Source organism: Calliphora vicina, chromosome 1 (genome assembly GCF_958450345.1).
Source record: "Calliphora vicina chromosome 1, idCalVici1.1, whole genome shotgun sequence".
NCBI classification, from domain to species: Eukaryota; Metazoa; Arthropoda; class Insecta; order Diptera; family Calliphoridae; genus Calliphora; species Calliphora vicina.
Window position 1 is genome coordinate 13,317,053 of NC_088780.1, and position 12,007 is coordinate 13,329,059.

The window sequence follows — 12,007 nt, forward strand, 5'->3', positions numbered from 1 at the left end:
ACAAGTTCGGAATCGCATACAATTGATATGTTCAATTTGACGAAATTATCTCTAATATTTATGTAGTTACTTATATATATCATAAATCTACTCTCTCTTTACACTACAATCATCAAAAATAGTTTGAAGAATTATAATTTGAAATTTCATTAAAATCACTTTATTAATTAGAACAGAATTTCAATTTTTTATAAATAATCGTCAAATTTATTTCAAAAATCGTTAAATCATCAATGGGGTAATTTTTGACATTAAAAAAAAAAATCGTGAACTCTGGCAACATTTCCCTACAGCATTTTTTCCCCGCACCAATATTATCTAGAAGAAGAATTATTAAAAATACAACAATAATTGTTCCCACAAGCGGTCGGTCGTCTTCTAAAATCGAAAGCCTAGAAGAAAAGTCTGTAAATTTTTAAACTAATTTCATCATTTCTATAATAATAAAACTAAAAAAATACACAAAATTCATGTTAAATAGCGGGCTAGAGAGTGATTTTCCCATAAATTTGTTAAAAAATGGAGCAACAGCAGCAAATAATCGAACGTTTACAACGCATATTTGAAACTTTTCTTCAACAAGATTTCGCCACCACCAGCAATGTTTACTTTGAAAAGCTTATAACACATTTAGCGGATAAAGGTAAATAATAGATGATGATTGTTTTAACAGAGGCCAGGAGGAGGCGGCATCTTCAACATTTGATAATAAAACTTGATTTGTATTTTTCGTTTTTTTAATTTTTTCATTCTTTACACGTTTATTATTAGAAAATCTATATGTTTTACAAGCGCCCTTTGCCATGGACTGGGTCGACAAGTGTATCACGCTGCTGAATGAGGATTTTACAAAAGTTAATCCAAAAGTCACATCATTTATGTTGAATTTCTGTAGTCTTTTGATGCAAAATGAATGGATTTTGATAACATTAAAAGAACGAAATATCATGGATCGGTAAGTTTGTTGTGTTGTGCTGTGTGTTTGTGGAATAAGGAAGCGCAGGGGGTGTGTCAAAAAACTACCTGCTGATAGAGATTTTAATATGATTATTTGAAATTAAAGAAGACAACTGAACAAATGTTGAAGTGTGTGCGTGCGATTGTGTGTGTGTTTTCCTCAATTTGTTGTAAATTATTTAATAAATTGTAGTCATCTTGTAGAGATAGTGCATGTATTTGCTTAGTTTACAACAAATTTTTTAAGTTTTTGTGATTATGTTGTATTTTATGGGAATTTTATCATGATTTCGGTTACTATATGCTGCCGTACGTACTGACTTCACTTTTGTGACGCGATTTATTGCGGGCTGTGTGTCCAAGTTAACTTTATATTTAAAACCTCTCCATCACTTTTTAATTTTAGCGCCCTTGTCATTATCGATGGCAATCGACATCGCTTTAGTCCCTCCATTAAACTCGGCTTTATACGGCTTTTAGCCGCCGTCTCACGTTACAGTTTGGGCTTGGCCTACATACGCCTCAAACAATGCTGGCATTTTCTGATCGAACTTTGCAATCGCGATCACACCATGTATGTGGTTAGGGAGGCACGCCAGCTACTCTACGAACTGTTGTATAAATTCTCTGTCAAAGCTAAAGATGAGAAAATCGTACTGGAAATGCTTAGCGAAATTATAGAACCCATCAAGGAAAATGTCTATAAAGAGGAAAATGATAAAATAATGATCAATGTGGATGACAGTGAATTGCAGCATAGATTATCCTCCAGTCTGGATCTGTTGTCGTATATATTCGAACAAACATTGGAGTCGGAGGAGAAGACAAATATAACCCATTTGTGCCGCAACTATCACAATTTAGAGTTGACCATATGGAAATTAATTGAAATGACCCAGAATCGTTTCTTTTTGTATAAAATTCTACACACCTTGGCCAGTTTCAATTATGCCGTATTGGTGCAGGACCAATGGGACAAAGGCCAAATAGCTCCCGAGAAATTTACCCGCTTTGGTTTGAATTTCTTTAATAGCATGAAATTTTGTGTGCAACGTTCGGAAATATTGAATCTTATCAAATTGGCCGAACTAAATCACATGCTGTGGAAGAAATTGGGTACAAGGGCACCGCCCGAAATATTGATTGAAACGGAATTGGTGAAATTTGAAAATCAATTGATTACATTTCATTTACTGCCCGTATTGGTTATATTACGCAGTCGTGAGCGTGAGGAGGAATTGTTTGATAATTATCTAATGAAAATATTTGAGGTATCGTGTGAGCACACCCTGCGCATCTGCTATTCATTTCGTGATATTATTTTGCCCTCGGAGGGCACCTCATTGGCGGCCATAGCAGATTTGGCCTACAAATCCATACATGGCATATTGTCCATGCAAAATATATTGGAACGTGAGCAGGCTGTGTTGGTTTTTCAGGCGATTATTTATGCTTTGAAAGAGTTTATTGCCAATACGAATACCTTGGAGAAGGGCAATGGTTGTATGGAAGGCCGTGTGGTGCCTATATGGTGTAAAATTTGGATGGGTGCTGAATTTATAGTGGCCATTCCAAATGTTTTATATGCCTGCCTTATTGGTTTGCAGACTCTAATCAAACGTTATCGTATATCGTGGAAGGAAAGCATAGAGAGCACTTGTGTGGTGAATACGGTGGCGGTTATTTTGGAGAATCCCAATCTGACCGAAGGGGTAAGTAATTATAAAAATGATTTATTAGTTTTTATATCCTTCACAATGAGTTGTAAGGGCCGCATTATAGCCACTTTTATGTTTTTCTTCATTTTCATATAAAAAATCGATTTTTGGTTGAAAATATAAGTGATCACAGATGATCGTCCTTTTTCCATTTGGACCACTATTTACCAACTTATAGCCACTTTTATGTTTTTCTTCATTTTCATATAAAAAAATCGATTTTTGGTTGAAAATATAAGTGATCACAGATGATCGTCCTTTTTCCATTTGGACCACTATTTACCGACTTATAGCCACTTTTATGGTTTTCTTCATTTTCATATCAAAAATCGATTTTTGTTGCAAAATATAAGTGATCACAGATGATCGTCCTTTTTCCATTTGGACCACTATTTAACGACTTATAGCCACTTTTATGTTTTTCTTCATTTTCATACAAAAAATCGATTTTTTATTGAAAATATAAGTGATCACAGATGATCGTCCTTTTTCCATTTGGACCACTAATAACCGTCTTATAGCCACTTTTATGGTTTTCTTCATTTTCATATCAAAAATAGAATTTTGATTGAAAATATAAGTGATCACAGATGATCGTCCTTTTTCCATTTGCACCACTATTTACCGACTTATAGTCACTTTAATGTTTTTCTTCATTTTCATATCAAACATCGATTTTTGGTTCAAAATATAAGTGATCACAGATGATCGTCATTTTTCCATTTGCACCACTATTTACCGACTTATAGCCACTTTTATGTTTTTCTTAATTTTCATATAAAAAATCGATTTTTGGTTCAAAATATAAGTGATTACAGATGATCGTCCTTTTTCCATTTGGGCCACTATTTACTGACTTATAGCCACTTTTATGTTTTTCTTCATTTTTATATAAAAAATCGATTTTTGGTTGGAAATATAAGTGATCACAGATGATCGTCCTTTTTCCATTTGGACCACTATTTACCGACTTATAGCCACTTTTATGTTTTTCTTCATTTTCATATCTAAAATTGATTTTTGGTTCAAAATATAAGTGATCACAGATGATCGTCCTTTTTCCATTTGGACCACTATTTACCGACTTATAGCCACTTTTATGTTTTTCTTAATTTTCATATAAAAAATCGATTTTTGGTTGAATATATAAGTGATCACAGATGATCGTCCTTTTTCCATTTGGAAAACTATTTACCGACTTATAGCCACTTTTATGTTTTTCTTCTTTTTCATATCAAAAATCGATTTTTGATTGAAAATATAAGTGATCACAGATGATCGTCTTTTTTCCATTTGCACCACTATTTACCGACTTATAGCAACTTTGTTTTTCTTAATTTTCAAATCAAAAATCGATTTTTGATTGAAAATATAAGTGATCACAGATGATCCTCCTTTTTCCATTTGGACCATTATTTAACGAATAATAGCCACTTTTATGTTTTACTTGATTTTCATATAAAAAATCGATTTTTGATTGAAAATATAAGTGATCACAGATGATCGTCCTTTTTCCATTTGGACCACTATTTACCGACTTATAGCCACTTTTATGTTTTTCTTCATTTTCATATCATAAATCGAATTTTTAGTTCAAAATATAAGTGATCACAGATGATCTTCCTGTTTCCATTTGCACCACTATTTACCGATTTATAGCCATTTTTATGTTTTTCTTCATTTTTATATCAAAAATCGATTTTTGATTGAAAATATAAGTGATCACAGATGATCGTCCTTTTTCCATTTGGACCACTAATAACCGTCTTATAGCCACTTTTATGGTTTTCTTCATTTTCATATCAAAAATAGAATTTTGATTGAAAATATAAGTGATCACAGATGATCGTCCCTTTTCCATTTGGACCACTATTTAACGACTTATAGCAACTTTAAGTTTTTCTTCATTTTCATATCAAAAATCGATTTTTGGTTCAAAATATAAGTGATCACAGATGATCGTCCTTTTTCCATTTGGACCACTGTTTAACGACTTATAGCCACTTTTATGTTTTTCTTCATTTTTATATCAAAAAATCGATTTTTGGTTGGAAATATAAGTGATCACAGATGATCGTCCTTTTTCCATTTACCGACTTATAGCCACTTTTAAGGTTTTCTTCATTTTCATATCAAAGTGATCACAGATGATCGTCCTTTTTCCATTTGGACCACTATTTACCGACTTATAGCCACTTTTATGTTTTTCTTCATTTTCATATCAAAAATCGATTTTTGATTGAAAATATAAGTGATCACAGATGATCGTCCTTTTTCCATTTGCACCACTATTTACCGACTTATAGCCACTTTTATATTTTTCTTCATTTTAATATCTAAATTTGATTTTTGGTAATTTTTTTAATAATTTTTATTTCCTTATTTCTTAACAGTTGGCTGTACAAGCTTTAAAGTTGGTGCAGCTCTCCATAGAACATTTTCTTTCGCCCAATATGGCTCTATTGGTGGACAATTTGCAAGGTTCGGGTTTGGTTTGTTTGGGCCCAATAATTGTGAAACGTTTTCATGACATTGCCTGGGAGGTACGAGATAGTACCCTAGAATTAACCACCTCCATAGCGAATATATCAAGAGTTAGTAAGTATTAATGATAAACATTAAAATAACCACATTTTTGTAATTTCTTTATAATATTTTTCTTTCAAAGAATTTCCCGCTTTTCAACAATTTTTGCATGACTATAAAATGTGTCCCATTGTCATGCAAATGGCCAAAAATGATCAAGAACCTTATGTAAGAGCCTCTGCCTTAAAGTGTCTATCCAAAATGGTGATGATTAACATAATATGGGACAATGATTTAAATAATCAAGACTTAATAGTAAGTTTTTAAATATTTATTTAAAGAAATTGGAATTTTTAGTAATTTTGTTTTCTAGGATCATTTATTCTTTGTCCTGTTCAATGAAAGCGAGGGCATAGTGCGCAAAGAGGCCATGAAAACATTGGCTACCATATACGAACAACGCCGAATACCCACACGTTATGTGGATATACTTTATTCCACTTTGGCTCATTGTGTTGTATCCGATCTACATTGGGAGGTTAAATTGGAAGCTTTGCATTTTTGGGAATTGGAATTTAAGAAACAATTTACCAATCAAGGCATGATTGATGGCACATTTCCCACGGTGACATTCTCCAAAGAATACAAAAAGATTGTTACACTGACGGAAAAGGAAATCAATTTGAGGATATTAAAGGTTTTCAAAGAACTATCACAGCGTGGCTGTTTGGGTGTTATATTGAAATGTTTGCAGGAGGAATGTGATGTGGAAGTAATAAAGACGGCTGTGTGTATGGTTCATTGTTTGTTGGAGAAATTGAAAAAGTATAATTTTGAATCTTTAGTAGAGAATATGGATAAAAATTCTTCACCCAGCAGTAGTAATAGCAGTGGTAGTACAGCGCCCAGTACACCACTCTCAAGTCCCTCCTCACCCCTGGTGGATAAAGCCGAGGACTTGAGTAATATTTTAATATTTAATAAAACAGAACTTCCCCCCTCCCCGGTTAACATTAATGCTAATAATGCTCCTCTTACAGTGGCTGAGCATGCCCAGTCAGATGAAGTTATTGAATCTATATTAGCTTCGCAAGATATTAATCTATTGGTGGCCTCCTATGAATCACAAATGCAATTAAATAATGGCAACAATAACACATCCGACACCACCACCGCCACCACTACTGCTAACACAATACCAACCAGCGCTCAATTAAAACCCAGCATTGATGCTGACTTGTATAAGGCCTATACAGCGGTGGGCGTTAAGGAATTTATGCAGACTATTAAGAGTATAGACTTGGAGCAGTTGTTGAAGAATCACAATGATTGGTTTTTAGGTTCGGAAAGTTTTATTTCACTTTTGGATGACATCATCTTTTCGATGAAACAAGAAGATGAATCTTTATTTGCGGATTGTTATTAGGCATACAAATTTAGCTATACACACATAATTGTTTTTGTTTCTTTTAATTTTTTTAACACAATTTTTTTTTTAATAAATATTGTAATATAATTTTACATAAAATTAAGTAAATAAAAAAAAGTAACATTACTTGTGAATTAATTTTTCATTTAATTAGGTTTTGTTTCAATTTTTTTCTGAATACATTAAAGTTTAAACTATTGGGTGTATGTAGGTTATTGTCAAACTCAATAAGAGCTTGCAAAATCATTGGAAACAACGCAAACAGCAATTTCAAAATGTTTGCGAGCAGCAGGATTCATCCAAAATCGAATGAATGAGAGAGACTTCAAACTACATATAAAAAAAAATTGTTCCGAACATAAAATGTTTCAGAAACTCATGGGTGAATTCAGCTTAAGGTAATGCTCTGTATTTGGTGGAAGCAAAAGGGTCCTCTATATTATGAGCTGCTGGGCATCTAGCCAAATCATCACAGGAAACCTGCACTGAACGCAACTGATTCGTTTGAAGCGAGCATAGGCCGAAAAACGCCCAGAATATGCGACCAAACGTGAAACAGTAATCACTCTTATTCTATTTGGAGTCGTCGACATCGTCGTCAATATTGAGTCAAAAAATGGTATATGTTTCTCCGATATCGATAACAATTGGAAACTTTTGACAGAATTTTATACTTTTATAAGTCGTGTTAAAGTAGAAAACGCTGTCAAAAGTTTCCAATTGTTATCGATATATTTTTTGACTCAATATTGACGACGATGTCGATGACGCCAAATAGAATAAGGGTGAATATTCCATCATGACAACGCTAGGCCACATGTTGCAATACCTGCAAAAAACCAATTAGAAAAAATTTAAAGTCCAGACCTTGATCCGTCCGATTACTGGGAAAAGTACGAAGCTAACACTGGCCAATACTTTTAATAAATTTGAATAAAAGCTAAACATTTAAAAAATCTCGCATTTTTAAGTCATACACCCAATATTTTAAGTTTAAAGCAAAGTATATTTATACTCGTGGAAGTTGTTTTTATGTAGTGAATCTTACCTGGTTTTTAGTTATTGAGGGCACGGTTTTTATATATTTATGATGCAAATTTTGTACCCCGGCATTTTTCTTTTTATTTTGATTTACTTTTTTGACTAATGATGACAATAAATACTAGTTTTTAAAGTTATTAACGGTAAATATCGCAACTGTAATTTTATTGTACGTTTTCCCTCACTGAACACACTCTTTCAATTGCAGGGATGACAAGTGTTAAAAAACATTACAGACTAAATATTGCCATAGCTATAAAAACAGATTAAAAAATGATACAACCAGTTTCAAAGTTTAATGCAAACATAAAAATAAGTTTAAAAGTCAGAAAATGTATTTCTATTTAGAGCTTTTGGCAAATTTGTATGTAAAAAATCTGAAATTTCTAATTGACGTCTTTTGGCGATTTTTGATATACAATTTGGCGATGAAGCTGCAAATGAGTATGACAACCTTGGTCAATAAATACTCACATTTGAGAGAGATACCATTCACAATAGTTAAGTAAATAAACAACAACAAAAAAACACAATTTTGCACTCATTCACTGTTGCCAACTTTTTGCGGATATTTTACGTTACATCAAACAAAAACCGCTAGAAAACGATGAATCTTTTAATAAGCTAGAAAAGTTATTAAATTCCATGAAAAATTAACAATTTAGATAGATTTATTACATCTACTGGATGTATTAAATAAATAAAATAAAGGAAACATGTTTTTTCCTAAAATTCATCCATTCCAACCGAAACCAGGGCTCTCAGGCCACAATCGAACTGAGCCTAATATTCGACCAATGCACTACTATTAATTTTAGATGCTCTGCAGCATCCAGTTTACATTGTGGACAATAACTGAACAATAACTGAAACATTGGGAAGAATTCTATATAACTATGATGTCGTCGTCCCTACCCAGCTGTGAATCACATTCGACGAACACAAATATCTCCATCGATTGCCCCAATATTACTGAAATTTGCGAAGCAATAAAATCACTGAAAAACAACAAATCGGCTATACTAGTGCCTATTTATTCACGCCAATTATAAACCAAATCAGGCATACGAAACTCCTTTCAGAAGAAATTGCTGAGAGGTCTTCATAAATTCACCAAAAAAATGGAGATCTAACAGCCCGTTAAAATTGGAGATGTATTACTACGGATAAAGCAACATCTCATGAAATGTTTTTTTTAATCAAATTTTAAAGATATCAAGAACTTTCAAACAATTTAAAAATATTTGTTTGTCATGACATAAAAAAAAACATAAAATTTAATCGATTTTGAGACAATTCTGGAATAAGCGAATTTTTTTTTTAATAATTTTATTAAAAATATGACCCTAGTACAGGCACGTATCCAGGTCAACTAATATTTGGGGGACATAAAGTAAAATTTATTTTACATTTTTCTTCTTTTCCTTTTTTCGGTTTTGGGTGACATTTCCTTTCCATCTGGATCCTTGCCTAACCTAGTAATAGAGTTGTGTCTAGAGTATCCAAAACCGGTCAACCGGTTTTTTCATCTTTGTAAACTCCACCGGTTTCGGTTTTTTTAAATTTTCGGTTTTTTGACAAACCGGTTTTTGTAAGACGGTTAACCGGTTTTAATCAAATATATTTTCTAAAGCTGTTGTTTATGAAAAACTTTGATACCATTTTTAAAAATTTTGATTTATTTTATAGAAAATTATAGCATTTGACAACATTTCGTAAAAGATATAAAATAATTACATAAAAAAATTAAAAAATGCTAAATTTCCATTAAATAAAATTTTAATATAAAACCGTTTTTTTTTTTGAAGACAAAAACTGAAACCGCTTAACCGGGTTTTTTAAAAGACAATAATCGAAACCGGTTTCTTCAAAAACACACTTTTTCGGTTAAACCGGTAACCGGTTTTTTGGGTCGCTCTGAACTAAAACGCTATTTTTCAGAGATTGATTTAAAAGGTTTTACTACATCTACCAAGCAATTGCAAAAACAACAGACACAAAATAACCTTTTAATTGATGAATCACTAAAAAAGAGCATTTTTTCGACACAAATGGAATTGTGGCCATGATTTATAGCTTTAATTCAAGATATTTTATAAACTCGTAACTTGTATTTTATCGCATTATTACAGGAGTGTAAATAAAAGAACTGTTTTTTAATTCTTGCTTTATGTGTATTTCTTTATAACACAAATATTGAAGTTTAAAAAGAATATTTATAACCACTAGATTTTTAGTAAGAAATCGCTAAATTAGTAGCACTATTGCGAGAGAAATACTCTTTTCCAATCTTCAAACCAACTCAATATGTATTTTCCCCACACAAGAGAGTTTCTTTCAAACCCCATAAGAAATGTTCATGTTTGTGTGTTTGAATACACCATTCACAATAGCAAGGCGAATTTATACAAGGTGGAGTCAGTCAATCAGCTGATTACTCTTTTTTTCGCTTGTTTGGTTCTAACACCTGTCAAAGCTTGTTTTTATACTTCAATATCTACATATTCTAAGCTAATTAACAAAATATTTATATTTTGCATAAATAAGTAAAGCCCTCACTATTCAATTATCTACACTATATTTAGTTTTAATACATATTTGTTTAATTTTTAATTTCTGTTTTTTGACATTTGTTAAGACCATTTGTTGTTTTTGTAGAACTACCACCACCTTGTATAAATTCGCCTTGCACAATAGTTGGGTAAATAATAAACAACAACAATAGCAAAAACAGCACACATTTTTAATTTTTTTACACTCAATCTCACTCAATGCAGTTTTATTTTTTAGACGGGCGTCAGTCAAATTTTTAGTTTTACGTTGAGTAGTGAGTGTTGAACGGACGGTCGTCGGTTGGTTTTAAGAGAATTCTTTTATATATTTTTCTTTTTCTAATAAAAAGAAAAATGAAGTAGTGCAAATTTTTTTTTTTGTCATTCTTGTTGAATTCAATTGAAGAAAATTAATAAATATTAAATGAAAATAAGCAAAATGAATGAAGGAAGGCCTTTTTGAAATGAAACATCAAGTTTAAACTTCTGAAAAAAGGAGAGAAAAAAAAGAAAATAAGAAAAAAAATAATTTTTTGGTTAAAGAAGAAAAGAAAAATTGCATTTTGCTTATATGAAAAGTGAAAGAAAAATCCGTCGTAGTATAGCGGTGTCACAGTGTGTGTTTGTGTGTATATGTGTTTGAATAGTGGTGTGTGTGTAATGAAGTTGGAAAAGAAGAAATACAACAAATGAAAAAAAGGTGGAAATTAAAAGCTAAAACAACAACAACAAAAAGTGTGTGGGGTGCTAGAGAGAGCAACAAAAAACGGCCTAAAACAACGGGAAAACAGGAGCAAAAACAACAACAACAATAATAATACGAAAAAAAATAATTGAAAAAAGTGTCTAAAACTTCATTTGCCTGCCATAAAGTTTGCAAGTTTTATTATTAATTCAGCCAGTCTTTAGCAGGCCATTAATTGTTTATTGCACATTTTAGTGGGCTTGCTCGTTTATTGAACCAACAAATCAAACAGCCAGCAAAAAAAGTTTATGGAAAAATTAAAATGAGTTCAAGTTGCGAAAGGTGTGTGTGAGTAGTGTGCTTTTTTTAAAATAATATTTGGTCTAATAATAAGTGATTTTCTTTGTTTAGTTTTTAAATTATTAAGTTTTTAAAGTGTTTTGTTTGTTAATTTTGTACCTACTTTTATATGGGGGCCCCAAAAACTTTAACTTTATAATTTATGAATAAACTAAAAACAACAACTATATACCTTAAGAAACTTTAAACAACCACTAGCTGTAGGCTGTAACATAAACATTTTAGTTACAACAACAAACTAATCTAAACAATAATTAACTAATTACTATTTTGTGTTTTAAGCAAAAACCCCAATTTTCAAAATGAGGTCGCTTGTCTGTCTGCCTAGTAAATGTTTTAAAACAAAAACTGTTAATAAACTATAACTGCAAATGTGTAAATATAATTGTTAATATAACTAAGATTTTAATAATTTTTCCTTGACTTAAATAGCCAACAACTCCTCCCTTTTATTTTTTTTTTACCAAGTCTTTGCTGCATTAATGCAATTTTTTTTTCCTTTTTGCTACAATTTGATTAATCTTTGTGTTCCTTTTGTAACTCCTTACTTCCTTATTGAAAATATATAAACTCTCACTCTCTTTTCATTCAATACTCTCATTCACACATTTGACTGTTGTTCTCTGTTTGTTTCTTCTCCTCGCCTAATCTAATCGATTTTTTATTTTGCCTACGAAAACAGTGTTGACAAAGGAGTCTTATTTGTCAGCTGGAAATACTTACTCAAACTTATTTTATT

The 12,007-nt window shown here is 31.6% G+C and overlaps 2 protein-coding genes across 3 annotated transcripts in view; both read left to right on the top strand.

Annotated features, from left to right (window-relative positions):
- RhoGAP93B (MyTH4 and RhoGAP_KIAA1688 domain-containing protein RhoGAP93B) overlaps positions 1-12,007 on the top strand; it is a 272,594-nt gene that overhangs the window by 195,622 nt on the left and 64,965 nt on the right. Inside the window, exon 2 of one of the 2 annotated variants that reach the window (XM_065499059.1) lies at positions 11,208-11,256. In XM_065499059.1, coding sequence (XP_065355131.1) covers positions 11,231-11,256 — 26 coding nt within the window. In that variant the 5' untranslated portion in view covers positions 11,208-11,230. The remainder of the gene's footprint in view (positions 1-11,207; positions 11,257-12,007) is intronic. The other variant, XM_065499060.1, reaches the window with a different exon arrangement.
- LOC135949483 (uncharacterized) lies at positions 335-6,780 on the top strand. The gene is made up of 6 exons (XM_065499058.1): positions 335-643; positions 772-955; positions 1,364-2,669; positions 5,069-5,273; positions 5,344-5,516; positions 5,575-6,780. Exons 1-6 carry the CDS (start codon positions 520-522, stop codon positions 6,625-6,627), a joined length of 3,045 nt encoding a protein of 1,014 aa, XP_065355130.1. The 5' UTR covers positions 335-519; the 3' UTR covers positions 6,628-6,780.